General features: G+C 49.4%; 1 protein-coding gene across 1 annotated transcript; it reads left to right on the forward strand.

Annotated features, from left to right (window-relative positions):
• HAUS8 (HAUS augmin like complex subunit 8) lies at nt 1-25,284 on the forward strand. The gene is made up of 11 exons (XM_052643773.1): nt 1-122; nt 4,050-4,111; nt 7,415-7,470; nt 11,386-11,467; nt 14,264-14,356; nt 15,317-15,408; nt 16,026-16,091; nt 16,199-16,357; nt 18,118-18,259; nt 23,544-23,685; nt 24,949-25,284. Exons 1-11 carry the CDS (start codon nt 94-96, stop codon nt 25,133-25,135), a joined length of 1,110 nt encoding a protein of 369 aa, XP_052499733.1. The 5' UTR covers nt 1-93; the 3' UTR covers nt 25,136-25,284.
• Nucleotides 25,285-26,968: the final 1,684 nt, after the last annotated feature.

A 26,968-nucleotide genomic window follows, 5' to 3' on the forward strand; every position in this document is an offset into this window, starting at 1 on the left:
GTCACCCCTCTTGCGGCGTCGCGATATGGCCTGGTCCGGGAGGGGGCGGGGGGTTCGACTTAAGAGGCAGGCCTTTGAGTTGAAGGCGGGAAGATGGCGGACTCGTCGGGGCGGGGCGCTGGGTAAGTTGTGGCGCTGCGGGCCTGGGTTTGCGGGTGTCAGCTGGAGGGCTGTAGTCGAGGGCCGGGGACGGAGGGGCCGCAGAGCTGGGGAGGTAAATGTCCTCGGGGTGAGTTCGAATCTGAGCCCCTCCCCAAGAACCACCGAGATGCGCGGGTTCTGGGGGGTGGGACGAGGCCTTGCGCATGCTGGGGAGCGTGGGCGCGGGACCCGAGGACGAGTTCGAGGCCCTGGTCAGAAGTTTCCTTCCGGGGTGTTCTCCGGTGGGCGACTTAACCTCTCTCTGCCTCGCTTTCCTCCCTGGAGAAACCTGGCTGATCACGCCGCCGCCTAGTGTGAGGTTTAAAAGCGTTTAGAGCCGTGCCTCGCCACTGAAGGTGATCCCGTAGTTCTTCCATTTAATCTTTTTTGTAGTGGACAGCTGAAATATCTCCTTTCATCTACATTTTTTTTTTTTTATCCTATGTTCCTCATTTACAAATGAGATGATGGAAGCATAGGGAGGAAGGATCATTTGCCCAGGCTCACACAGCAAGAGACAGGTGTGGAATACTTACCCCTTGCCAAGTGTGATTCCAGGTGTCAAATTAAAAAATAGTCACAACCTGAAAGTTGAGAGTTACGTTTTATTCAGCGGAAATTTTTAGGACTTAAGCCTGGGAGACAGCATCTCAACTAACCGTGAGAAAACTGCTCTGAAGGGACGGGGAGGAGTCAAGTTAGATGAAAGTTTGTGTTGAGGCAGTCTGAGTTCCAGTTGGAAAAGAATTTCCAGGAAAAGAATTTCCAGACAGCATTTTAGAAGGCAGTGAGTTTATTAAGAGCAAAGAGCAGAGATAATGAGGGCGCTGCCAATGCAGCGAGTGGGTTGACAGGTTTCATGGATTAATAGCCAAGTTTTATAGCCTTAAGACCAAGAAAATTCCTGCTGGAAGGTTGGCGTTAGGTGATTGGTTAGGGCACCTTAGGGTGAGTACAGCTTTGGGTGTTTTTCCCTAATTTGGGGTCTGGAAGCCTGCTGGTGATGATCATGGTGGGTGGGCTTTTAGCAATGGTTACAAAGGGGCTCAGTCAATTTCAGAGGTGACCTTGGTTCTAAGCTTGGTATCTATGGCCTTGGTGCAGAGCCTCCAACCTGTGGCCTGGGGGAAGGACTCAACAGTTGGTAGGTAACAAAGGGCAGATAGCCTGAACATCAAGAGATTATTGTGAATTAAAGAAAACCAGGTGTCTCAAATTAAGGAATCTAGCGCTTTTATATGTAAAAGATGCAAGATTCTGGGCTCACTGAAATCATTCCTTTCATATTCATCTCAACTATCTAGGGCCAGCATCCTGCACTGAGTTCTTCAGGGCTCCCCATATGGAGTGGCTGTGGCCTAATGGCTGCTGGGTTGCCTAGGTGTTTGTCTCTTCCTGCGTGCCCTGGAGGGCTGGAATCATTGATGACTGGGATGTTTTTGTTTATTGATATGACAGGAAATACTCCATGTCTCACAAGGCTTTGTGTATTCCACCAAAGTTTATTGTGCCTATGTGCATGAAAATTTAGTGGGCCGCCTGAAGTCACTTGTGTTGATTCCACAGCCCCTTGTCCTAACTGTGAGATTGACATTATCGTCTCTGAAGTTCGGGGGAAGTGCTTGAGGCTGGGCGCAGGTGTAGTGCCACCTTTTCCCCCACCCTCCAGGTCCCTGCAGGTTTGGCCTAAGTCCCTTTGCTTTGTCTCCAGAGCCCTGGTGCAGACCCCAGAGGGAATCCGTGTGTGTGTGTCTCTGTCTAAGTCTCTGCAGTCATGTCTGACTCTTTGAGGCTCTGTGGACTAGCCCGCCAGGCTCCTCTGTCCATGGGATTCTCCAGGCAGGAATACTGGAGTGGGTTGCCATGCCCTCCTCCAGGGGATCTTCCCAACCCAGGGATGGAGCCCTCGTCTCTTCTACCTCCTGCATTAACAGGCAGGCTCTTTACCACTAGCACACCACCTGAGTAGCCCAGAGGGAGTCTTTACTCTGTCCCTTTCTAGCTCTGAGACTCCCTAGGGGTGACCTGTATAAATCCCAGGTCCTTGTCTGGAAAACAAAGAGAAAGCAGGCCAACAGTTAGGTGTCTGCCGGGTTGGGAACATTCCATGAAGGAGCAGAGCGCCTGGCGCCCAGCCAGAATTTGTTAAGTTGCCTCTCCCCACTGTGGCTTGGAGGCACCCCCAGCCTTGGCTTGGGTCTCACCTTGGATCAGAACCCATAACACGGAAAGTGGCTACACTGAGCTGAGCAAGGGGCCCAGCACCGCTGTCGCCAGTGGAGCCTGTCTCGTGACGTCGGGATTGACAGCGGCCAGACCCCTGCCTGGCATCCCGCTGTATGTCTCTGCCATACGTCAACTCAAATCAGTCATAATTACATATGTATATCCTCTCCTGAGCGCTCTGCTTTCTGTCTCTATGGATTAGCCTGTTGGATATTTCCTATCAGTGGAATCACACAGCACATGACATTAAGTGCCTGGCTGCTTTGACTCAGGACAACATTTTTGAGATTTATTTGTTTCAACACATACCAATACTTCATTCCTTTTTAGGGTTGAATAATATTCAGGGTTCATTTTTTATTTAAAATTTTGTCTTGGGGTGTAGCCGATTAACAGTGTTGCGATGGTTTCAGGTGAACAGCAAAGGGCCTAGCCATACGCAAACATGTATTCATTCTCGCCCTAACTCCCATCAGGGTTTGTCATTTTCTGACGGGCGTTTTGCAGCAGCCTTGCCTCCCACGCTGCCGGTCACTCGTTCACCGCATCAGGGGTCCCCCAACCTTGGCAGTGTTGACATCCGGAGCGGGGTCATCTCTGTGATGGGCGCCGTCCTGTGTGTTGCAGGGTGCTGAGCACTGGTCTCCCCCACTAGGCCGATAACAGTCCCCTCTGTTGTGACCGTCACGGGGGTTCAGACACTGCCAAATGTCTCCTAGGAGTCTGTGAGCACTCCTGAATTACTCGTCTGACTCTTTATCAAGTGCCTCCTGCCCGCCTGGCTCCTGGGACTCAGTGTTTTCCCATCCCTCACCCGCTCCTCAAATTGCCTTCTCCAGCTAAGCCATAGGGCTCTTACTGTTTAGTTGCTAAGCTGTGTCCGACTCTTTTGCGACTGCAGGCCTCCCGTCCATGAGATTTTCCCAGGCAAGAATGCTGGAGTGGGTTGCCATTTCCTCCTCCAGAGGGTCTTCCCGGCTCGGGGATCAATCCCACGTTTCCTCCATTGGCAGGTGGATTCTTTACTCCTGAGACGTGGGCTCATTGATTCCAGTTTCCGCATCATTCTCTGTGCCCTTGACCCTGATGGTTGCTGTCTGGGAATGTCCTTCCTCACGGATATGAGCTAGTGGTGCTTGTCTCTCACCGCCAACCCCCAGCCCTTTCCCCGCCTTGGGCGTTCCCCCTTCACACCTGCCTGATAGGAAGCTGCTGGTTATGCCTCTCAGAGAAGAGGTGCAGACTGGTGTTCACCATGTGTCCTCAGTGGTGTACAGGTGGCACACAAACGCCCGGTGGGTTAATGAAGTTGACATCGTTCAGACTCGACGAAAACGCTCCATCTTGGGCCTTCCCTGGCGGTCCAGCCGTTAAAACTCTGCACTTGCGTCACGGGGGGCTTGGGTTCAATCCCTGGTGGGGGGACTAAGGTCCTGCATGCCACATGGCACAGCCAACAGAAAGCTTGCTCTTCTCGGGTGTTTTCCCCAGGTGACAAGGCTGGGACTCAGTGTCCCTTGTCCCATGGAGGTGGCCCCACCTTGCAGAGATGGGCAAGGGGGGTGGGTGCTGGGACAAGGCTGTCCCAAGGAAGCCCAGCCTCCTGGGTGGCTTCCCAGAGCTTTTAATCCACCTGCATTAACAAGACCCCCCCCCCCCCCCGCCCCGTTTCTCTCTTTTAGGAAGCCGCCTGCAGTGGGCCCCAGTACTGCTAGGGGTGCTAGGAGCAAAGGAAGAACACAAGGTGAGTAACATTGGAGAGTCTATTTTGAAACGGAATCCACTGCAATTAAGTGATTTTGGGACTTCTGTGGAACTTCCAGTGCAGTGGGCACTGATCAGGGAACTGAGATCCTATATGTTGCTGGCTCGGCCAGAAAAAAGCAAAAGTGATTACCCCGTTCCCCGCCGCTAGTAAGTGCTTCTGGGGAAAAAGGAAAAAACGGGTCAGAGCAGGAGAGCTGGGGCTTTCCTTGTTTCTAGTCACACCTTTGGGGACCCTGAGTTTAGTCACCCAGCCCTGCAGCCAAGGGTGTAGCAGGACTGGGGGGGGGTTTGTTTAGGGCCGTGGGCCTATCTGGCCATGGGGGTCTCTGGTTGTGCCCAGGACACACCCACTTGTAAGAGTGGGTGAGGAAAAAAAAAAAAAAAAGAGTGGGTGAGGAGAGTCTGAGCTGAATTTGTTATAAAACGTCAAAGTTTGTTTCTGAATAAGTGGGTCAGTCTCTCGGGGGTACCCACCTGTCTGATGTCCACCTGTGTGTCTGGGGTCGTCGTCAACAGCCCTCCTTGACTCTTGGCGGTACCCAGTTTGGGTGGTAGACCCAAGGTTCTCCCACGTTGCAGCTCAAGCCTCTTTTACGCTGAAGTATTTTTATGCCCTGCGTCAGTGTGGCTCTCAGAGAATTTGGAGCAGAATCCTAGTTCCCCAGTGACTGGAGGTTTATATCATCTGCTCTGTGATATCTGTCCTATTTACACATGGTCTAGTTCTTGGACACAAATTATATCCCCTTGTAACATTGCTTCTTTGGAAAACCCACTGCTGTTGAGAACAAGAGGTGCATTCTAGTTTTCTAGCAACTTGAAACTGCTTTTGAATTGTGCAGGGAACCCAGAATCTCCTTCCTAGGTGAGTCAACTCCTTTGCTGATGGTATTAGACCCAGCGCGTTATGGTCTCCTCCACCTGGAAGTGGAGTGTGCTTCACCCCAGTCCCTTGCTGGACCCCAGGCAGCAGATCCCAGGTGTGGCTTGATTCTCTACCCTGGACGCTGCCTGCTCTGACCTGGATCCTCGGTGCCTCCTGCCTGACTGACTGAGTGAGCCCACTCTCCCTGCAGGCACAGCTCTTCCCTGCCTGGGGCACGCCTGCTAGCTTGAGGAACAGGGGACACGGGACCCGCAAGGGGCCTGGAGGCACTCAGCCTTCAACAGCTCTCGGACCCACAAGACAGCCTGCTGTAGCTGCCGCAGGGCGGTGAGCCTGGGGACACAGTGCGTCAGAGAGAAGGGTGTGGCCAGTGTGCTGCCCACTGCTGCTGCCTCAGGAGGAGCGCTGGGCTCGGAGCTGGGGCATCTCAGGGGGCTGGCAGGAAGGAATTTCTTCAGTGGCCTCGTGATTGTGAGGGCCAGACTGGGGAGCGGGGGGATTCCAGGAAAGCGGGGAGGAGAGGAGGAGCCGGCACAGTAAAGGGGAGCAGAGAAGTGGGAGGGGGCGGGGGTTGGAGTGGAGAGAGAATGAACGGTGTGACCCCTGGGGAGGGGAAATGGGGCAGTATAGGGTGGGGCTGGGGGACTAGGTTTGCCAGGACAGTTGCCTAACTGGGTAAGGGCTACGCCCCAGTCCCCAGAGCTGGAGGTTCGTTTTACCCCCAAGCACGCAATTCCCATCACATGGGGGAGCCCAGGTTATGGCCCTGAGGTTGGGAGGCAGCTAGAGGCCCAGATGGGAGGACCTCCTGGGACTGCTGCTGTTTTCCCAGTGAAGTAGGGAAGGTATCACCAGCTGGCTGGAGGGATGGCCTGGGGTAGGAGGTGGAGGGTCAGAGCAGAGGACTGGGGGTGAGCGCTGGGTGTGCAGTGAGAGCCCCTGGAGGGTGGAGGGGACACATGGGCTTCTTCCCTCTGCTTCCAGCATCCTGGGGTCGGGTGTGGAAGGGGCCTGGGGCTGGACTTTCACCAAGGGATATGGCTGTGTTCCAGAGGGGGATTGGTGCTGAGTGAGTCTCAGGGGAGCAGTCCTGAGCTAGCAGTGGGTCTGGGGGTTGTAAAAGGCAGTCCCATGGTTGGGTCATAGGCGGGCCTGGGTGGGAGAAGGGCAGTTGGCGCCACAGCACACAGAGCAAGTTGGGGCGGGAGGAGAAGGTGAACAGGTGGCCATCTTTGCCTTTTTTCTTTTTCTGGCCAAGCGGCAGGGTTTGCAGGATCTCAGTTTCCCCAAGCAGGGATTGAACCTGGAGTCCTGACTACTGCACCGCCAGGGAATTCCCAGGTGGCCGGCTTGGAAGCTCTTTCTTCCATTCCCTGCCCCACCCCGAGTCCACTTTCTGTTCTGACGGTTGGCACGTATTCATGCTCTTCGTTTTCTTTAAAAATAGTTGTATTTACCTATTCATTTCTGGCTGTCCTGGATCTTCGCTGCTGCATGGGCTCTTCTCTAGTTCAAGCACTCGGGTACAGTGTGTGTGTGTGTTGGGTACAGTGTGTGTGTGTGTTGGGTACAGTGTGTGTGTGTGTTGGGTACAGTGTGTGTGTGTTGGGTACAGTGTGTGTGTGTGTGTTGGGTACAGTGTGTGTGTGTGTTGGGTACAGTGTGTGTGTGTGTTGGGTACAGTGTGTGTGTGTTGGGTACAGTGTGTGTGTGTTGGGTACAGTGTGTGTGTGTGTGTTGGGTACAGTGTGTGTGTTGGGTACTGTGTGTGTGTGTGTGTGTGTTGGGTACAGTGTGTGTGTTGGGTACAGTGTGTGTGTGTGTTGGGTACAGTGTGTGTGTATTGGGTACAGTGTGTGTGTGTGTGTTGGGTACTGTGTGTGTGTGTGTGTTGGGTACAGTGTGTGTGTTGGGTAGTGTGTGTGTGTTGCATACAGTGTGTGTGTTGGGTACAGTGTGTGTGTGTGTGTGTGTGTGTGTGTGTGTGTTGGGTACTGTGTGTGTGTGTATGTGGGGGGTACTCTTTGTGGCCCTTTGGGCTAGCCTGCCAGGCTCCTCTGTCCATGGGGTTTCCTAGGCAAGATTACTGGAGTGGGTAGCCGTTCCCTTCTCTAGGGGATCTTCCTGACCCAGGGATTAAATCCCCATCTCCTGCGCCTCCTGCATTGGCAGGCAGATTCTTTACAGCTAAATCACCTGGGAAGCCCTTATATGCAGGAGGTATCTCATACGTGTTCTTGCATACAATAGATGTCTCATACATGCTCAAGGCTGAGCAGGGAGGGCTGATAGTGCCCCGCTTTCGGGGTGGGATGTGGGCATCCTGGGTACCTGGTGGATCCTTAACACTCCATGCTGTAGTCTTAGTATAAACCAATTGTGTGTCCCTTACAGGTGGAAGAATAGTTGAGTCGCGGTATTTGCAGTATGAAAAGAAAGCCCCCAGAAAGGTAATGTATAATGTACATTTGAAACAGTTCTGAACTTGGAGTCCTCAGACAAGTTGCCCCAGCCAGACACAGCCTGGTCCTAAAGGAAACATTTCGGGGGTTTGGCCCAGTTTGGCTTTGGGACTGTCACGCCCTTCGTGCCAATGCATGGATCTCTGTTGTGGGTGGCTGATCACTTTGAGAATCCCTTTTGCAAAGCCATGAGCTCTAGTGAATCATAAAGTTGTTCCTGTCTCTCAACACAGTAATTCCTTTCTGGATTCTGTCCCGAAGCCGTGCCTTCTAATGCCTGGCACACAGTTCTCTGGCCTTGGCTGGTGTCATAAAAAATACCTGTAGGGCGTGAGAGAAAGACTGTGGGGAAAAATGACGTGCCTGAATCGCCCAGTGTTACAGGAAGGGCTTAGTGACTTACACCACACGAATGATGAAACCATCGAAAATGACAGCAGAAAACATTTAATAGTTGGAGAAGCTGCTTGTGTGATGTTTAATGAAACCAGTCTTTAGATTACCCAATGACACTTTGTTTCGGTGTGTCTGGACAGCCACTGTGTGTAAAATTTGTGTTACCCCATTTTCCAAATCTTTGTTTATGATTTGGAAAAAACTCGTAAGATTTGGTAAAGTTTAGTTGAATATTTATTTCTACTGCCTTTCTTTTATTCTGGTAGGGTGAATGGCAGGTTCTTTCTTAATTAACGTGATTTAAGACCTGGCTTGAAGGAAGAGATACCTTTGTGCCAACTGATAGCTTCTTGGACTGATTTTTTCTTTTTTATGGACTTAATTTTTTTACAGCAGTTTGAGTTTCAAAGCAAAACTGAGTGGAAAGTACAGAGCTTGCCCATCCATCACCCCCACCCCACCCCCTCACATGCCTGTCCTCCCTGTCGTCAGCATCTCGCACTGGAGTGTGGCGTGTTTACAGCTGAGGAACCTAAAATGACACATCTGGACCCAGAGTCTGTGGTTTACATTATGGAAGTAATTTTCAACAAAGGCTAACAGTCCACGCTTCATAATTTTAAAATTCCCTGGACAGCTTGGTTACAGCACCCCCATGTGTCTGCATGCTTATATAGTATTTTCGATTTTTAAGAGCTTCTCCATTTTCTTTTTCTTCATCTTTTAAATTAAGGTGTAGTTTCCATAAAGGAAGCATCACTCTTTTCAACGCACAGTTCTGTGAGTTTTGACCAGTGCATCCAGTCACAAACCCACCACAGTCAAGATGGAGAAGTCTGTCACCCCCGAGGCCCTTTGTGCTCTGGTGGAACCAGCCCTTCCCCATCCCAGGCAACCACGATTTGTTTTCTGTCCCTGTAGCTCGGCTTTTCAAGAAGACCTTTTAAAAGGCACCATCCAGGTTGCAGCCTCTTGGAGACTGGCTGCTACCGGACAGTTAGTGCAGGCTCCTGTGCTGGGTGATGGACATTCCACTGCACGGACGGACCACAGTGTGCTCAGCCATTCCCTGGCAAAGGACATTGGGTTTGTTCCCCGTTTTTGACAATTATGAATAAAGCCACCTTAAACATTGCTGTTCAGGATTCTGCATGGATGTGTTTGCATTTCTCCCAAGAGGGGAGAATTATAAGGGGATTGTATGTTTGACTTTGTAAGAAACTGCCCGACTTATCCAGAGAGGCTGCAGCCACAGAGGAGAGTCATTACTTTTAAGATGACACCATCCTAGTGGGTGTGAAGGGGTATCTCACTGTGGTTTCATAACAACTCAAGATACTGAGCATCTTGTACTTATTGACCATTCCTATATCTTTGGTGATGTGTCCATTCAAATCTTTTGCCCATTTAAAAAAATTAGGTTTTTTTTTTTTTCTCATCCTTGAGTTGTGAGAGCTCTTTCTATGTCCTCTATACCAACCCTTTGTGGTGATTTGCAAATATTTTTTTTCCAGTGTGTGACTTGGCTTTCTGTTCTCTTAAGTGTCTTGTGAACAGCAGAAGTTCTCACTTTCGATGAAGAAGTTTATCAATTTCTGCTTTAATGGAATGTGCTTTTGGTATCTTATCTAAGAAACCTTTGCCTCAGCCAAGATCACAAACATTTTCTCCCGTGTTTTCTCCAGTGAGTTTTATAGTTCTGGGTTTTACGTTTAGGTCTGGGATCCATTTTGAATTAATTTTTGTATCTGCACTGATGATGGAATTCAAGTTCATTTTTAAGTGTATAGACGTCCTCATATTCCAGCGCCATTTGTTGAAATGACTCTCCTTTCCTTACTGTATTGTCTCATCACTTTTGTTGCAAAGCAATTGACTCTACATGTATACACCATTTCTAGACTGTTCTTTTCCACTGTTCTGTGTCTGTCCTTTGGCCATTTATACACTACGCAGATGACATAGTTTTGTAGTAAGTCTTAAAGTTGGGTCCTGTGAATTCTCCCCCCTGTTCTTTTCCAAAACTGGTACTTCTAGTTCCTTTGCCTTTCTGTACAAATTTCAGACTTATCTTGCCGTTTCCTACCAAAACTTCTGGAATTTTAATTGTATTGAACCTGTGCCTCAGTTTAGGGAGAATAACATCCTAAAAACACCCAAGTCTTTCAATCCGTGAACATGGTATTCCTCTCCATTTATTTGTTTTTGTTAGATTTTTTTCATCAGTATTTTGTAATTCTCAGCATACAGATCTTCTCCATGTTTGGTAAGGTTTATACCGGTGGTTTTTAATGCTATTATACAAGATATTGTCTTTTCTTTCTTTTGTTTCTTTCTGTGATGAGATTTGATTAATTTTTTTAATTAAATAATTCATGTATAACATTGTATTGGTTTTAGGTGTCCAGCATACTGGGGGGCTTTCTAGGTGGCTTAGGGGTACGAGAATCCACCGGCAGTGCAGGAAGCCCAGACTTGATCCCTGGGTTCAGGAAGATCCCCTGGAGGAGGAGATGGCAACACATTCAGTATTCATGCCTGGATAATCCCATGGACAGAGGAGCCTGGTGGGCTATAGTCCATGGGGTCGCAAAGTTGGTCACTGATAGAAGTATCTTTTTATATTGGGCCTGTATCCTGCAATCTTGCTAAACTTACTTTCTAGTTTTAGCAGTGCTTCTAAACCTCTTTTGGGATTTTCTGCGTGAAGTATCCTATCTGCAAGAAGGGAGTTTTCTTTTTTTCTTTTGCGACTTGCTTGCCTTTTATTTCTTTTTCTCAGACCTCTGTTGGGAGGCTGAATAGGAGTGGTGTCTGTACATCAAAATATTTTCACTTTTTTTTTTTTTTAAATATTTTCACCCTTTACAAGGTTTTCTTTTTGCTTTTATATTACTGTGACGGCTTGCCGGCTGCAAGTGTTGCTTCCTTTTTTATAGTTTTTGAAGAGTAAGACCTGTACAGAAGCTTTGTTTATTTTGACTACCAAATTAATATGTTCTCTCTATAAAACTGGGCAGTACTAAAAAGTATATAGAAAATCAGTCATCTGTAATCTGCTACGTCAGATATCACCGCCAGCAAATTTTTGATAGTTTCCTATGTTCAACGGATATGAGGGTATCCTTAACATTTATCCTCTACGTGTGGGCGTGCATGCTAAGTTGCTTCACTCGTGTCCGACTCTTTGTGGCCCTGTGGACTGTAGCCTGCCTGGCCCCTCTGCCCATGGGATCCTCCAGGCAAGAATAATGGAGTGGGTTGCCATGCCCTCCTCCAGGGGATCTTCCCCACCCAGGGAATGAACCACTTCTCTTACGTCTCCTGCGTTGGCAGGCGGGTTCTTTACCACTACCGCCTGGGAAGCCCTCATCCTGTATATGTGCAATTAAGTGTCGGAACTCCTTGAGTCTATCCCCTTGCCTCCAAGTAAGAGCAGATGCAGGCTTTGCAGACGGCAGGAAGGAAGGTGTCTTGTCCCCTGAAGGTCATATATTCCCCTAATAGGCTCCTGCAGCAGATGCATTAAAGGCCGGTGGGACGACGCCTGAAGGTGGAACAAAATCCAGCCAGCTCCAAAAGAGTAAAGGTGGGTAAAGATGCAGGGAGGGTGTGAAAGAGCTCCGAGGCTCAGAGGGTGATGAGCATGGTGGGGAATTTTGTTTCTAAGTACGCTGGGTTAAAACTCCCTTTCTTTCATGGGGAGCATGAAGGAAAGGAACTAGGCAGAGAGTTTCAGCATAAAGACTGATCTGGGATGTGTGAGGAGCTGAAGGGGATGGCAGAGGAATGAGGGGGCCGGTCCCTTCCTTCCTGTGTGGCCCCAGAGAAGAGCCACATTGCCGCCATGGTGCTCCCTTGTGGCACCAGTCCCTTGCTCACGTGGCCGTTTCCCACCAGAGCTCTGAGAGCAGGACTTTCAGAGAGGGTATGAGGCCACATCCTCCTGCCTCTCACTGTCTTGGGTTGGATCGTCTTCTAAAAGCTTTCTCCAGAGCGATACGAAAAACTTTCACATTTTCTGATTGTAAACGTGTCATGTGTTGGTTATTTAAAAAATGGGTAATGGGAACTTCCTTAGCAGTCCAGTTGTTAAGACTGAGCTTCCAGTGCCGGGCAGGGGCAGGGGTCGGGGGATGGGGCACGAGGTTTATCACTGGTCGGGGAGCTAAGATCCCACATGCCATGTGACCAGAGAAAAGGGGGAATGTAGCCCAGGAGGGCAGAAGCTCATCCATGACCTACCATTCAGAGGGTCATTATTGGTGTATTTGCTGTTCAGTTTTAGTCAGTGTGCTCATTCTAGAAGTTGGGGAAGGCTCCTCCCCAAAGTAGCACATCACCCAACTCCTCATGTGCTTGCCTCACCGGTGATAGCGGGCAGCTCTTCTCTTGTAGAAGAGCAGTTCGCAAAAAGCAAAACTTTCTTGGCCCACAAACCCTCATTCAAAATGGCAATAAACTTGGAGTCCCATAGGAGAAAACTAAATGTGCTCTTTTACAACTTAGATTTCTTGCTTTATTATTTAGATCAAGGGTCAGCAAAACTTTTCTGAGCCAGTGGTAAATATTTTAGACTTTGCAGGCCAGACAGCCTCTATTACCGAACAGTTGACTCTGCCTTTCGCAGCGTGAAAACAGCCACAGACCATGTGTACTCAAATAGGTATGTCTGTGTCCTAATAAAACTTTATTAACAAACACAAGAGGTGGGCCGGATTTGGCCTGCAGGCTACAACTTGCTGATCCTATTCTAGCTGTTTGTCAGAAATTATTCTGTTCCTTGACCCAGGCACGACTGAGAAGCAGGCACATGGAGCTGGAGCCAGCCTTTTAGTCTTTTCTCATGCAGATGGGTTGAGGGCCATGTGTGAAGCTGGGAAAGCTGGCATGGTCAGAGGGGTCAAAACTGGGCCTGCCACATTTATAACCCAGGGTTCTCAGCTGGGGTTATTGCAGGGGGTGGTATGAGATGCTGGCGGATGGAGGCCAGGGATTGACACCCTCAGAGCACTGGATGGCCCCACAAAAAAGAATGATCTGCGCCCCCCATGTCAGTAGTGCCAAGACAGAATTATAATTTAAACATAGCCATGACAATTTATAGGGACCGCTTGAGTTCCATTGTATGGCTTGATAGGAAAGTACTTTCCTTAATGGAAATGCTGTACATGCAGATGACAGAACATTCAACCAGTGGAAACAGAGAAAGTCACCATCTCCTGCCTCTAGTTCCCGTTCCTCGCCTAGGAGGCAGCCAACTGCTCCTGATAGATTTTTGTTTTTCTAATGAGCATTTTCTAAAAATTGGAACACAGAAGGTACCAGCATCTATACTTTTTGTCCCTTTACTCTTGTTTCCTCAACTGCATAGTTCCTCATTGAAGAGTTTTCTGTTTACTTGCTAACATGACTGTATTTTACATACTATTTGCTCATTCTGCAGCCTTCTGGAAACCTTGTTTAATTGAAACCTGCAGTTCACCAAGTGCCCATTTTAGACAGTACAAGGTGTAATTTCACATTTTAAAATAGAGGCTAAAAAATGAAGCTACAAGAGAAAGAGAGAACAAGAGCAGAGGGCAGAACGTGTGTATTGCATGCTGTTAGACTCGCGGCCTTCTCTCGTGACTCGGACAGTGAGGAATCTGCCTGCAGTGCAGGAGACTGAGGTTCGATCCCTGGGTTGGGAAGATCCCCTGGAGAAGGGAATGGCTACCCACTCCAGTGCTGTTGTCTGAAGAATTCTCTGAGCAGAGCACCTTGTTTGTTTAGTTATACGTTTATTTTTTCTTCATTTTTGACTGCACCAGACAGCTTTCAGGATCTTGGTTCTGCAACCAGCGGTCAAGCCCAGGGCCCTAGCAGTGAGAGCATGGATTCCTCACCACTGGACTGCCAGGGAATTCCCTATTTTTATATTTGTATTGAAGGATGATTGGGTTACAGTGTTGTATGAGTCTCAGTCGCACAGCCCAGTGATTTAATCGTACATACACGTTTGTGTCCGCTCTTTTCCCGATTCTTTTCCTTTATAGGTCTTTACAAACTATTGAGTGTAGTTCTCTGTGCTATAGAGTAGGTCCTAGGTCTGTTTCTGTTTTGTACGTTCATATGTACACAGCATCTTTTATTTAAGCTAAGCAGAAAGGCTTATTTGTGTCTTTTGGTCGTAAAGAATGCCTCTCTTTTCTAGTTCTACTTTAAAATATATTCAAGTTGGTGGGTGGGAATTTCCAAAGGTTTTTCAGCCTTCTCTACTGCTTCTTTGCAAGAAACTGAGTTTTTGGAAGCAGGTGGTATTGTAGAGAAAAGTTTCCTGCTTCCTGGCTTCCACATCTCGCTGACTGTGCTGACTCCTGGGAATTCTCCTTGGGTCCCATAGATGGCAGTGGAGTTGACAAAGGCAACCTGCAGTCTACCTTGCTGGAAGGGCATGACACTGCCTTGTCTGACCTGGATCTCTCCGCCATTCATGGTAAGTCGTTCACTGTCCCGGTCCATTCTCCCCCTGGGGGTTGCAGTGCATCCCTGAGGGCTTCCAAAATCTGCTCTTCTCACCATAGAAACACTTTTTTTTTTTAACATATAGTTGATTTACAATGTTGTGTAAGTTTCAGATATATAACACAGTGATTCATATATATATATATATATATAAAGATTATGTAGATTCTTTTCCACATTATTTTTCCTTATATGTTATTATAAAATACTGAGTATAGTTCCCTTACTGTACAGTAGGTCCTTATTGGGTATCTATTTTATATATTAATTCCAACCTCCTAATTTATCCCCCTCACCTTTCCTCTTTGGTAAGTTTGTTTTCTGTGTCAGTGGGTCTGTTTCCATTTTGTGTATAAGTTCATTTTTTTTTTAGATTCCACATTAAGTGATACCATAATGATATTTGTCTTTCTCTGTCCTGACTTCGTGTAGTATGATAATCTCTAGGTCCATCCATGTTGCTGCAAATAGAATCATTTCATTCTTTTTTGGCCTAATAATATCCCATTGTAGATATATACTATGTGTTCTATTAGTATAGTATAGATACTAGATATATACTAAATGTTAGTCACTTAGTCACGTCTGACTCTTTGCGACCCCGTGGACTGTAGCCCGCCAAGCTCCTCCATCCACGAGATTTTCCAGGCAAGAAATCTGGAGTGGGTTGCCATGTCCTTCTCCAGGCGATCTTTCCAACCCAGGAATCGCACCCACGTCTCCTGCATTGCAGGCAGACTCTTTACCATCTAAGCTGCTAGGAAAGCCCCAGATATATACTACGTCTTCTTCATCCATTCATCTGTCAATGGACATTCAGTTGCTTCCGTGTCTTGGCTCTTGTAAATAGTGCTGCAGTGAACATTGGGTGGCCTGTGTCTTTTCCCTTTGTGTCTTTTCCCTTTATGGATAACACTTTTCTTCATCTTAGATAAAAGTGTGATCCGAAAGACTCCGCAATTAAAAAAACAGTCACAGAAAGCCGAGTTGTCATCCTCTTCTGCCGCGAGTGAAAAGAGCCCAGTAAGTGTCTGGAACGAGAGGGCAGCCGCCACTGCAGGTTGACTAGACCTGATTCAGCTCCTGCATGTGCCAGATGCCCCTCGATGCCGTGCTCCAGGAGTGAACAAGCCAGCTATGCCTTTCAGGACAAAACCCACAACGTTCTTAGAGGATTTACAGAGTTTCATCTTCCCAAGTACACACCTCTGGGAGCAGATAAAAATTCAGGGCCATGTGAAAAACGAGATTGGGTTCTGGTTTTCTAGCGCCGCACTAGGGTGGTCTACAGGCCAGGTCCCGACCATGGCAGGGAGGGTGGCTGGGCTGTGGTCTCGCCCGCGGGGGATCCCCAAGTCCTGGTTCTGGTGAGTCGCCGGGTTCGTGGGTGCCCTCCAGCTGGCACTAGACCACCCAGCTGCCAGAAAGGGACCAAAGAGAACCCTCATCCTTTCACAGAGGCCCCAAAGACTAAGTGAGAAAACAGAGGCCGCCTGGTGATACACAGTCAAGAAGCGGCAGGTTACTAGTTTGAAGATAGTGCATATGGGTTAGGGTTCTGCCCCTTCTCTCCCAGGGGGAGAGAACTGGATTCACACCAGTTCTTGGGGAACCAGGAGTATCTTTTTCTTCTCCTGAAGGATGTGTCACAAGCACTGGAAATGATGGAGTCCCAGACTCTCCTTCTGACCCTGCTGACCGTGAAGGTAAGGATGGAGCCTCTTTTCATGTGCGTCGCAGATGGAAGGGTGGCCGCTGTCAGCCACGGAGGCAAGGTCCCCTCTGGCCTGAACTTTTGTTTTGCATTTCCCAGATGGAGAATGGCCTGTCTGCATTCGAAGAACAGGCAGAAAAGAACCTGGAAATACTGTGTAAAGAGAAGGAGAAACTCCAGAAAAAGGCATATGAGTTGAAGCGCAGGCTTCTCCTCTGTCAGAAGAAGAAAGAGCTGGAGGACTTCCTGGATGCACAGGTCAGGGGCGACCACGGCCTCCAAGCCTCACGTCCCAGCAGCATCAGTCCTTTGGGGGGGTTGGAGAGAGCCTTTATTGTGAGTGTCCCTCCTCATTTGGCTTCAACTCTGTGCTCGGCCTTTGACACCACTGGGTATTTCTGTGCGGCAGTTTATCAGCGGATGTGACGGTAATGTCAGAACCAACCTGCAAATGGGCCTGTCTCTTAACACCCACAGGCCCTGGGAGGCTTCTCCAGCGGTCCACTGGTTAACACTGCACCTTCCAGTGCACAGGGCACGCATTCCATCCCTGGTTGGGAAACTAAGGTCCCACATGCCATGGGACGTGGCCGAAAAAAAAAGTGAGACATGTTCTGGCCAGCCCCGGTGGGCCCGGGTGCTGGTGGGAGATCCAGGCTTGGTGCTGAATGGACAGGAATGTCCATGTCAAGGAAGGTCACGGTGAACCCTGGGAACCTAGGAAGGCTCGACCAGGAAATGGGGCTCCTCAGTCAGTGTGTGTGTGTCCTGGGGCCACCATAACAAAGGACCACAGAAGGGGTGGCAGCTTAAGCAACTGACACTTATTCTCCCTTCATTCTGGAGGATGTGCATCCGAGGTCAGGGTGTCAGCAGGGTGGGTTCCATCCAAGGGCCGCGAGGGAAGGAGTGTCCCAGGCTCTGTCCTTGGCTTGTCGGCGGCCATCTTCTCCCTGTGTCTCATTGTTAGCTGGTCGTCTCCCCGTGAGCGTCAGTCTCCACATTGCCCCCTTTTACGAGGACACCTGTCATACTGATCAGGGCCCAGCTTAATGACCCCACCTTAACTGGATTACCTCTGTAACGTCTCCAAGTCAGGTCACATTCTGAGGTGCTGGGAGCTGGGGTATCAACCAAGGAGTTTGTGAGAACAAGTCCAGCCCGTGACACCTAGCACATGCTTGGGAGTGTTCCCTGTGGCCCCCCCACAAGCTGAAAACGGGGTCCCTGTCCTCCTGGACCTCACAGTAGAAGAAAAAGAAAAGATAATCACGCAAAGGAATCCTTACAACCCCCAGACAGCGTGTATGAAGAAAGAAGGGTTGGCGGGCACGGCCTTGGTGGGTGGAGGCCTATCAACTCCATGCTCTGAAGCAGGAGGGCCCAGCCTTCCTGGGTCCAGTATGATCCCAGTCGAAGGCTCAGCCCTGGAACATACTGGAAGGCCAACACATGTTCCTGGTGAGGAGGCCTGGGCCACCTTGCTACTGGCCGGCTGGGACTCGGGAGAGCCCACCACACCCTTGGGAGCTTCCCAGGGAGACCTGAGAGGACTGGTGCTGTGTCTTTTTTATTAAGGTTTGTCTAATCAAATGTTTTAAATGGTGCTGCCAGTTTCTTAAATGACGGTATCCGCATCACTGACTCAATGGACATGAAACTGATCAAACTCTGGGAGATAGTGGAGGGCAGAGGAGCCTGGCATGCTGTGGTCCATGGGGTTGCAAAGAGTCGGACACGGCTTAGCGACTGAACAGCAATAATCGGTTTCTTTATTTTTGTTTTCTTTTACTTTTGCCCACGCTATGCATCCCGTGGGATCTGAGACTCCCCAGGCGGGGATCGAACCCGCATCCCCTGCAGTGGAAGCACTCCCAAGTGTGGAGTCTTCACCTCTGGACCCCCCAGGGAAGTCCCGCAACAGTGCTGAGTCTTTCCTGCACACGTGCCGTCTGGTGAGCTTGCAGGGAGGGGAGTGCAGGGCTTGGACTCACAGGCTCTTCCTTCCCTGCCTGCAGATAGAGATGCTGAGCCCCCTGGAGGCTGTGGCCAGCCGCTTTCGGGAACAGTACAAGACATTCGCAATGGCTCTGGACACCACACGGCATGAGCTGCCCGTGAAATCGGTCTACCTGGACGGAGACAGGCAGCTCTTCTTAGGTAAGAGCTGGGGTGGCTGCTGGGCAAGGGGCAGGACAAGCCACTGGTGCATGTTGGCATCTCCTGTGTCCTGGGTACCTTTATCCCTCTGTGTCATGTCATAGGCCTCCTCGCAAGTAGATTGTACATCTCCCGTCAAATGGCAGAGGTTGCAGGAGGCCGGCGAGGCTGGTATTTGTTTAGGGTCGGGTCCTGAGTCAGAGCTGCATTAGGATTTGAACCCAGGTTTGTAGGATGAGCCTTCAGTGATCTCCTGTCCTGAAAGGCATGCTGGGAGCCTGCCGTCTCAGCCTTGGGCAGATCTAGTAAGGGGCTTTGGCAGCTGGGAAACCACAGGGCCACCACCCCTACCTTGTCCTGTCTTCTAAGCAGAGCGGAGATGGTACCTTTCCCGTAGGGCGTTCCCATCTAATACTTCACTTGAAGAAGTTGACAGGTGTGAAGAGCACCATCCAAGACCCTACGGTTCTCTTTAGAGCAAGTCTCTTTCTCAAGCAAATTTTCAGCTGCCCTAGAGTTTGCCTCCTTCCTTCCTTCCTCTCACGTTCTCTCTGTCTCCCTCCCTCCCTTCCTCGTTTACGTATAATTGAATTACACTGTTGTGTTAATTTCTGCTGTACAGCAAAGTGATTGAGCCATGCGTGTGTGCTCAGTCCTGTCCGACTCTTTGTGACCCCATGGACTGTGGCCCACCAGGCTCCTCTGTCCATGGGATTCTCCGGGCAAGAGTACTGGAGTGGGCTGCCATTTTTTCCTTCAGGAGATCTTCCCGACCCAGGGATCGAACCCAGGTCTCCTGCTTTGGCAGAGAGGTTCTTTACTGCTGAGCCACCAGGGGAGCCCAGTTCACTCTACGTATATGTATATATACTGTCATTTTTTATGTTCTCTTCCGTTATGGCTATGGAGAAGAAAATGGCAACCCACTCCAGTGTTCTTGCCTGGAGAATCCCTGGTGGGCTGCCGTCTATGGGGTCGCACAGAGTCAGACCTGACTGACAGGACTTAGCAGCCATTATGGCTAATGACAGGCTACTGCATATGCCTCCCCGTGCTGTACAGTAGGACCATGCTGTTTAACCATTCTGTGTATCTTTGCATCTACTAATCCCAAACTTCTTACTCAGCGATCAGTGCAAAGAAATAGAGGCCAACAACAGAATGGGAAAGACTAGGGATCTCTTCAAGAAAATTAGAGATACCAAGGGAACGTTTCATGCAAAGATGGGCTCAATAAAGGACTTCTGTTAGGTATGGACCTAACAGAAGATATTAAGAAGAGGTGGAAAAAATACACAGAAGAACTATATAGAAAAGGTCTTCATGACTGACATAACCATGATAGTGTGATCACTTACCTAGAACCAGACATCCTGGAATGTCAGGTGGGCCTTAGCATCACTACAAACAAAGCTAGTGATGGAATTCTAGTTGAGTTATTTCAAATCCTAAAAGATGATATTGTAAAAGTGCTGCACTCAAATGCCAACAAATTTGGAAAACTCAGCAGTGGCCACAGGACTGGAAGCGGTCAGTTTTCATTCCAATCCCAAAGAAGGGCAGTGCCAAAGAATGTTCAAACTATTGCACAATTGCACCCATCTCACACGTTAGCAAAGTAATACTCAAAATTCTCCAAGCCAGGCTGCAACAGTATGTAAGCCGTGAATTTCCAGATGTTCAAGCTGGATTTAGAAAAAACAGAGGAGCCAGAGATCAAATTGCCAACATCTGTCTGATCATCAAAAAAGCAAAAGAGTTCCAGAAAAACATCTACTTCTGCTTTATTGACTATGCCAGACCCTTTGACTGTGTGGATCATAACAAATTGGAAAATTCTTCAAGAGATGGGAATACCAGACCAGCTGACCTGCCTCCTGAGAAATCTATATGCAGGTCAAGAAGCAACAGTTAGAACCAGCCGTGGAACAACAGACTGGTTCCAAGTTGGAAAAAGAGTACGTCAAGGCTGTATATTATTACCCTGCTTATTTAACTTCTATGCACAGTGAAGTTAGTGAAGTTGCTCAGTCGTGTCCGACTCTTTGCAACCCCATGGACTGTAGCCCACCAGGCTCCTCCGTCCATGGGATTCTCCAGGCAAGAATCCTGGAGTGGGTTGCCATTTCCTTCTCCAGGGGATCTTCCCGATCCAGGGATCGAACCCAGGTCTCCCGCATTAGAGGCAGACGCTTTAACCTCTGAGCCACCAGGGAAGCCTCATATGCACAGTACATCATGCGAAATACCAGGCTGGATGAAGCACAAGCTGTAATCAAGATTGCCAGGAGAAAGATCAGTTACCTCTAATACACAGGTGACACCACCCTTACGGCAGAAAGTGAAGAAGAACTGAAAGAGGAGAGTGAAAAAGTTGGCTTAAAGGTCAACATTCCTACCATTATGGCATCCAGTCTCATCATTTCATGGCAAATAGATGGAGAAACAATAGAAACAGTGAGAGACTTTATTTTGGGGGGGCTCCAAAATACTGCAAATGGTAACTACAGCCATGAAATTAAAAGACCCTTGCTCCTTGGAAGAAAAGCTATGACCAACCTACACAGCATATTAAAAAGCCGGAGACATTACTTTGCTGACAAAGGCCCATCTAGTTAAAGTTATGTTTTTCCAGTTGTCCTGTATGGATGTGAGAGTTGGACTGTAAAGAAAGTTGAGCACTGAAGGATTGATGTTTTTGAACTGTGGTGTTGCAGAAGACTTGAGAGTCCCTTGGACTGCAAGGAGGTCAAACCAGTCGATCCTAAAGGAGATCAGTCCTGACTATTCATTGGAAGGACTGATGCTGAAGCTGAAACTCCAATACTTTGGCCTCCTAATGAGAAGAACTGACTCAATGGAAAAGACCCTGATGCTGGGAAAGACTGAAGGCGGGAGGAGGAGGAGGATGAGATGGTTGGATGGCATCACCAACTCCGTGGACATGAGTTTGAGCAAGTTCTGGGAGTTGGTGATGGACAGGGACGCCTGACGTGCTGTAGTCCATGGGTTCGCAAAGAGCTGGACACAACTGAGCAACTGAACTGAACTGAATCCCAAACTTAACTCCATCTCTCTCCCAGCCCACTGCTGCTTGGTAACCACAGTCTGTTCTCTGTGTCTGTGAATCTGTTGCTCTTTTGTAGATGAGTTCATTTGTACCCATTTCTTTTTTTATTTCCCACACATAATGGGTAACGTATGATACATGTCTTCGTCCGGCTACTGCACTGAGTGTGATGACCTCTAGGTCTGTCCATGTTGCTGCAGGGCATGCTTCATTCAGTTTTTTGACTGAGCAGTATTCCATTGCATGTATGTACCACGTCATCTTCATTCACTCATCTGTTGGGGGACGTTTAGGTTGCTTCTGTGTCTTGGCTATTGTGACTAGTGCTGCCATGAAGATAGGAGTGCGTGTATCTTTCTGAACTAACGTTTTGTCTAGATAAATGCCCAGGAGTGAAATTGCTGATTCACACGGCATAGGGTTTGGTAATTTCTAAGCTGAGCTCTCGTGAGCCACTTGAATGTGTTTTGTTTGAAGCTGATGTAAAATCAAGCCTTTTCCAATGTGAAATAGTATATGTATGACACAGGACCTTGACAAATGAGCCTTGTCAAACCATCATCCATGTCCAGGTTTCTAATCTGTAACTCTCGGTCTCCATGCCTAAGTTCCTTAGATAGTTGGGAGGAGTTGGGCTTGGGCACGGTTAGAGCTTCCTAGGGCTTCTGTAACGAAATAGCACAAACGGGGTGGCTGAAAACAACAGATCGTGTGCCCTCCCAGTTGAGGGGGCCACATTGGGACTGGATGCTTCTGGAATCTCTGGTGGAGAACGTATCCCTGCCGCTGTCCTAGCTTCAGTGTTCTGGCAGGTGTTGGCTGGTGGAGCATCTCTCCCAACTCTGCCTCTCTCTCTCTCTTTTTCCCAGCTGTTCCTTTTGTTTTATTCATTTTGCATTTAATTATTTATTTTCTTTTTGGCTGCGCTGGGTCTTCGTGGTTTTCTCTAGTTGTCGCGAGCCGGGGGCTGCTCTCTCGCTTCTGTGTGCAGGCTTCTCTCTGACCACGGGCTGTAGGCGCACGGTCCTCAGTAGTTGTGGCGTATGGCTTAATTGCCCTGAGGCAACTGGAGGTCCGGGATGGAACCCCTGTCCCTTGCATTGGCAGGTGGTTTCCTAACCTCTGGACGGCCAGGGAAATCCCTATTGTTGTTAGGTTTATTTTGGCTTTGCTTCTTGTTTTTTGTTACAGTGTTGCGGCACTGTCTGTCTTCACATGGCCTTGTTTCTGAGACTCCTTGTCTAAACTCTCCCCTTCTTACAAGAGCACCAGTGGCTAGATTAGGCCCCTCTCTAGTGGCCTCGTTCTAACTCATTTACATCTCTGGAGACCTCATTTCCAGTTAGGTCACGTTCACAGGTACCTGAGATTAAGACCTGAACGTGGCTTTTGGGGAGGACACAGCTGAGTCTCTCAGCAACGAAGACGTGTGTTTATAAGAACCCTTACACGGGTCCCCAAATGTTGCAACGTACAGTTGTGACGTGTAGTGTTGGGATGTGTACCAGACTCAGAGATGCTGCTTTTGCTCGAGCAGGTGGGGACCCAGTGCTGTTGCAGGCGGCTCTCCACATGGGGCTGGGTGGGGAGGAGTGCAGAAGTGGTGGGACCGGGGACTGGAAACCGTGGGTGTGTCCTTAAGTTACTTCTCGCCCAGCTCTTCTCTGCCTTACCCATTCGTTTCTGTAGTGCGGACACCAGTATGTCCTTTCAGGTGTGTTTCCGTAACTTCCTGGACGGCAGACACACCTGACCCGCCATCTCAGACCCCTGTGATCTCAGCAAAGGGGCCCGGAGGCAGTGCCAGTGCACAAACATCTTCTTTCACTGCCCTTCCTTCGAGCCTTTCACGATTCTGGCATCACACAACAGCATTCCAGCAAAAGGAGGAAAATCTAGTTGGCCGCCCAGCTCGTGTGTCCATTGCTTGGGGCGCCTTGCAACCATGGTTGCTGCTGCTGCTGCTGCTAAGTCGCTTCAGTCGTGTCCGACTCTGCGACCCCATAGACGGCAGCCCAGGAGGCTCCCCCGTCCATGGGTTTCTCCAGGCAATAACACTGGAGTGGGTTGCCATTTCTCTTTCCAATGCATGAAAGTGAAAAGTGAAAGTGAAGTTGCTCAGTCGTGTCCTACTCTTAGTGACCCCATGGACTGCAGCCCACCAGGCTCCTCCATGCATGGGATTTTCCATTGGCGACCCCTTTTTCCCTCCAGACGAGTTGCAGCGGGAATTGATGACCACACGCCATCTGCTGGGAGAACTTGGCATTGGCAGCTCAGAAGACAGTGTGAAGGTCTTTGATGTGCTGAGGGAACTCAGGGATGTGATCCAGAAGAAGGACCTGGAGCTCCGAAGGTACTGCAGAAAATAGTTTAAGAAAAAGATAGCACCCCTCCCTGCCACCTCCCCTTTGGGCAGAGAGGGGCTGTTGGCAGCTGCCCTGTGGAGGGTGTGCTGTGCCCTGGAGGGTGGGCAGCTCTGATATTTGCAGGGGCCAAGGGTACAAAGGTCCAGCAAGGCAGGGAGAGAGCAAGATTCTTCCAACCCGAGAAAACCCCACTGTGTGTTCTTTTTCTAAGAAATTTTTTGTTTTTGTTGTTGGATTTGGATGGTTTTAAGGTCTTTATTGAATTTGTTACAACATTGCTTCTGTTTGATGTTTTTCCGTTTTTTGGCACGGAGGCATGTGGAATCTTAGTGCCCCAACTTGGGGTTGAATCCACACCCCTTGCATTGGAAGGTGAAGTCTTAACCACTAGACCACCAGGGAAGTCCCCTGTGTGTGTTCTTGAGCAGCCAAAATAGAAAGGGGCAATCATTCCCCAGGGTAAGATAAGCACATCAGGGACCCTTGGATTGGTCTTTATGTGCTTTTCAGAATAGGGGCTTTGAGAGATCTTGGAACCTCTTATTAATGTCTAAATACATGTAGAAAAGCCACAGTTGGTAACGATGGCTTTCGCGAACAGGCATCCTTGTGTAAGCAGGGCCCAGGTCCATACAGCCGATGGCCAGTCCCACAAAGCTGCCTGCCTGCCCCCACCCACGGGACTTTGCTAATCATGGGGCTTTCCTCCACCTCTTCCAAAAGAGAATCTAGTTTTCTTCTCCTTTATGATGTCAAATGTACTTCCCGAGGTGCCTGAAAAGTTTGAAAGGTCCTCATGACAAATACCACCTGCTGTGGCATCACCTCCCTCTGTGTGCCTGGGGTGAAATGAGACAGGCCAAAGGATTCTAGGTCACCAGGGTCACAGGAGTAAATAGAAAACACACGAACGGGAAAGCACGTTTTATGCCGGCTTCCCCACCTCTGTTTATGTCATGTGATCCCTGGGACGGTGCCCCATTCACTGCTCTGCCTCCTGCCCTTAGGATGGTGTTGGTACTCCTTAAATATTTGTCGAGTAAACGACTCTTCTCCCTCACACCTGGCCAGTCCTGTTCTAGGGGCTTTGCTGTTTGAGTTTTGCTCAGACAAATCTTACTCACCCATGCTTTCCCACAAGCCCAAGGAAAGTCACTCTGAACCTGTCTTCCCCATGTGGCAGCCTCATAGGCGCTTGGGCAAGCTGGTAAGGGTGGTGAAAAGATTCCGTCGTCTTCTTGTTGATGCAGGAGCGTCGACCAGGTTCTGGAACTTTCCGCCGAGGCAAGTAAAGAGGCAGCCTTAATCAACCAGGAGATCTGGGAAGAGGCCCAGGGCCCCGAGGCCCTCAGCCGGTGGTATTTTAATCCCAAGGAGGCCACTGGCGGGGAAACTCAGGAAGAGGTCAGGAGCCCCTTGGGCCACGCCGAGCTGTGAGTCCACGTGCAGAGTGCGTCCCCACCCCAAGCAAGGACATTCCTGCACCCCATGGGGAAGGAAGCACGTCCTGTGCCCCTTGTTCCAGGGGGCAGGGAACCTGCAGCGACCCCCCAGGTTCTTAAAACTTGAGCACTTTATGCACTTAGCCTAGCCATATAGTTATTTTTGTATGATAATCTCATTTGATAATTTAACAAATAAAACTGTTTTGTAATGGAGCCTTGGCTTTTCTGTAAGGGGCCGAAGAAGGCGCGTGTGGTCCCAGCTTTTTCTGAAAAGCTGGTCCTGAGCCTCAGAACCTCCCAGACATTGTGACCAGTTGACCCTTGAACAGTGTGGGTTTGAACTGCAGGTCACTTATACATGATCTTTTTCAGTAGTAAATACTACGTGATGATTTAGTTGCTAAGTCTTTTCTGACTGTTTTTGTGACCCCATGGACTGTAGCCCACCAGGCTCCTCTGTCCATGGGATTTCCCAGGCAAGAATACTGGAGTGGGTTGCCATTTCCTCCTCCAGGGGACCTTCTGAACCCAAGGACTGAACCCATGTCTCCTGCATTGCAGACGGATTCTTTACCACTGAGCCACCAGGGAAGCTCAAATACTGTGTAGCGTGAAGCAGTCCTTGGTTGGAAGAATCCACATTTCAGAACTTGTAGGTATGGAGGCGTAAATTCTGTGAAGATTTTTGATTGTGGAGCCTCTAACCCAGTGCTGTTCAAGAGTCAACTGTATTTCACTTACAAGATGGCTTCATGTCCTTCAGTCACCTGGCGGTTCTGTTGAATAACCGACAGTGGGTTAGGAGCTGGCCCTCAAGTGGAAATTCTCCATGCAGTCCAGAGCCCTAGTGGCCGTGCTGGGGGCACACCTACAGGGGTTTGTGGCTGCTGTCTACACTCCACTCAGGACTGTGGCGCAGGGAGTGGGTGCAGCCCGCGCGCTGGCTCCCGTCCATGCCGTGTGGGCCCAGGCAGTCTTCCTGGTTCCTGTGGGCCGCGCCTCTGTTGACATCTGGCACTTCCTGTCTACAAGCCTTCTGTGGTAGGACACCAGGGAGGGGGAGCGGTCCCCATGGCACTTACGTTTTGTTTATATTATTCTTAAGTTTTGATCTTCGAAAAAATATTCATCATTTTCTAAATCTACCATTTAGCTTTTGGCTGTGTGGGCGCTCTCATTGTGGGACGCAGGTTCAGTAGTTGCAGTACGTGGCCGTAGGTGCCCCTTGGCACGTGGGGTCTTAGTTCCCTGACCAGAGATCTAACCCAGGCCCCCTGCATTGGGAGCTCCAAGTCTTAGCCACTGGACCGCCGGGGAAGTCCCCCACGATGCTTTTAGGTTAAAGAAACGTGGCCTTTTTGCCCGAGGCCTGTGTAAACAGCCTCTCTTTTGTCCCCTTTCCCCTGACCCTGCCAACACTTCCCCTCCTCGCTGGGGCCTCTGGGCCTCCGTCAGTGGCGTGTGGGTTTACAGTTGCAGGTAGTGGTCCGGCTGTCCCCACAGACGTGGGAGCCGTTCCCGCGAAACCCACGATCTCCTCCCAGCAAGCTGGTTGAAACCTCTCGATTTGCATCCACACTGCCAACCCTTCCATTCTTTTATCTCCAAGTCCATTTGTAGCCCTCATTGGAGTTTCCCATGGAGCTCCTACATCAGAGTCCCAGAAACGTCTCCACATCCTGACCCATTTTCTTCCACCATTTGTGTGGGCTCAAAAATTACAGTTCAGGTTTGGCTGCTCCGTGGCACGTGGGGGACTTCGTTTCCTGACCAGGGATGGAACCTGCGTCCCTTGCGTTGGAAGGCAGGTTCTTGACCACTGGAC

Source organism: Budorcas taxicolor, chromosome 7, assembly GCF_023091745.1.
Source record: "Budorcas taxicolor isolate Tak-1 chromosome 7, Takin1.1, whole genome shotgun sequence".
Classification (NCBI taxonomy): domain Eukaryota; kingdom Metazoa; phylum Chordata; class Mammalia; order Artiodactyla; family Bovidae; genus Budorcas; species Budorcas taxicolor.

Coding starts and splice junctions, on each gene's coding strand:
- HAUS8 (XM_052643773.1), top strand. CDS start 94: ATGGCGGACTCGTCGGGGCGGGGCGCTGG. Junction 7,471..11,385: donor AAAAGAAAGCCCCCAGAAAG/GTAATGTATAAT, acceptor TTCCCCTAATAG/GCTCCTGCAGCAGATGCATT. Junction 15,409..16,025: donor CCGCGAGTGAAAAGAGCCCA/GTAAGTGTCTGG, acceptor CTTCTCCTGAAG/GATGTGTCACAAGCACTGGA.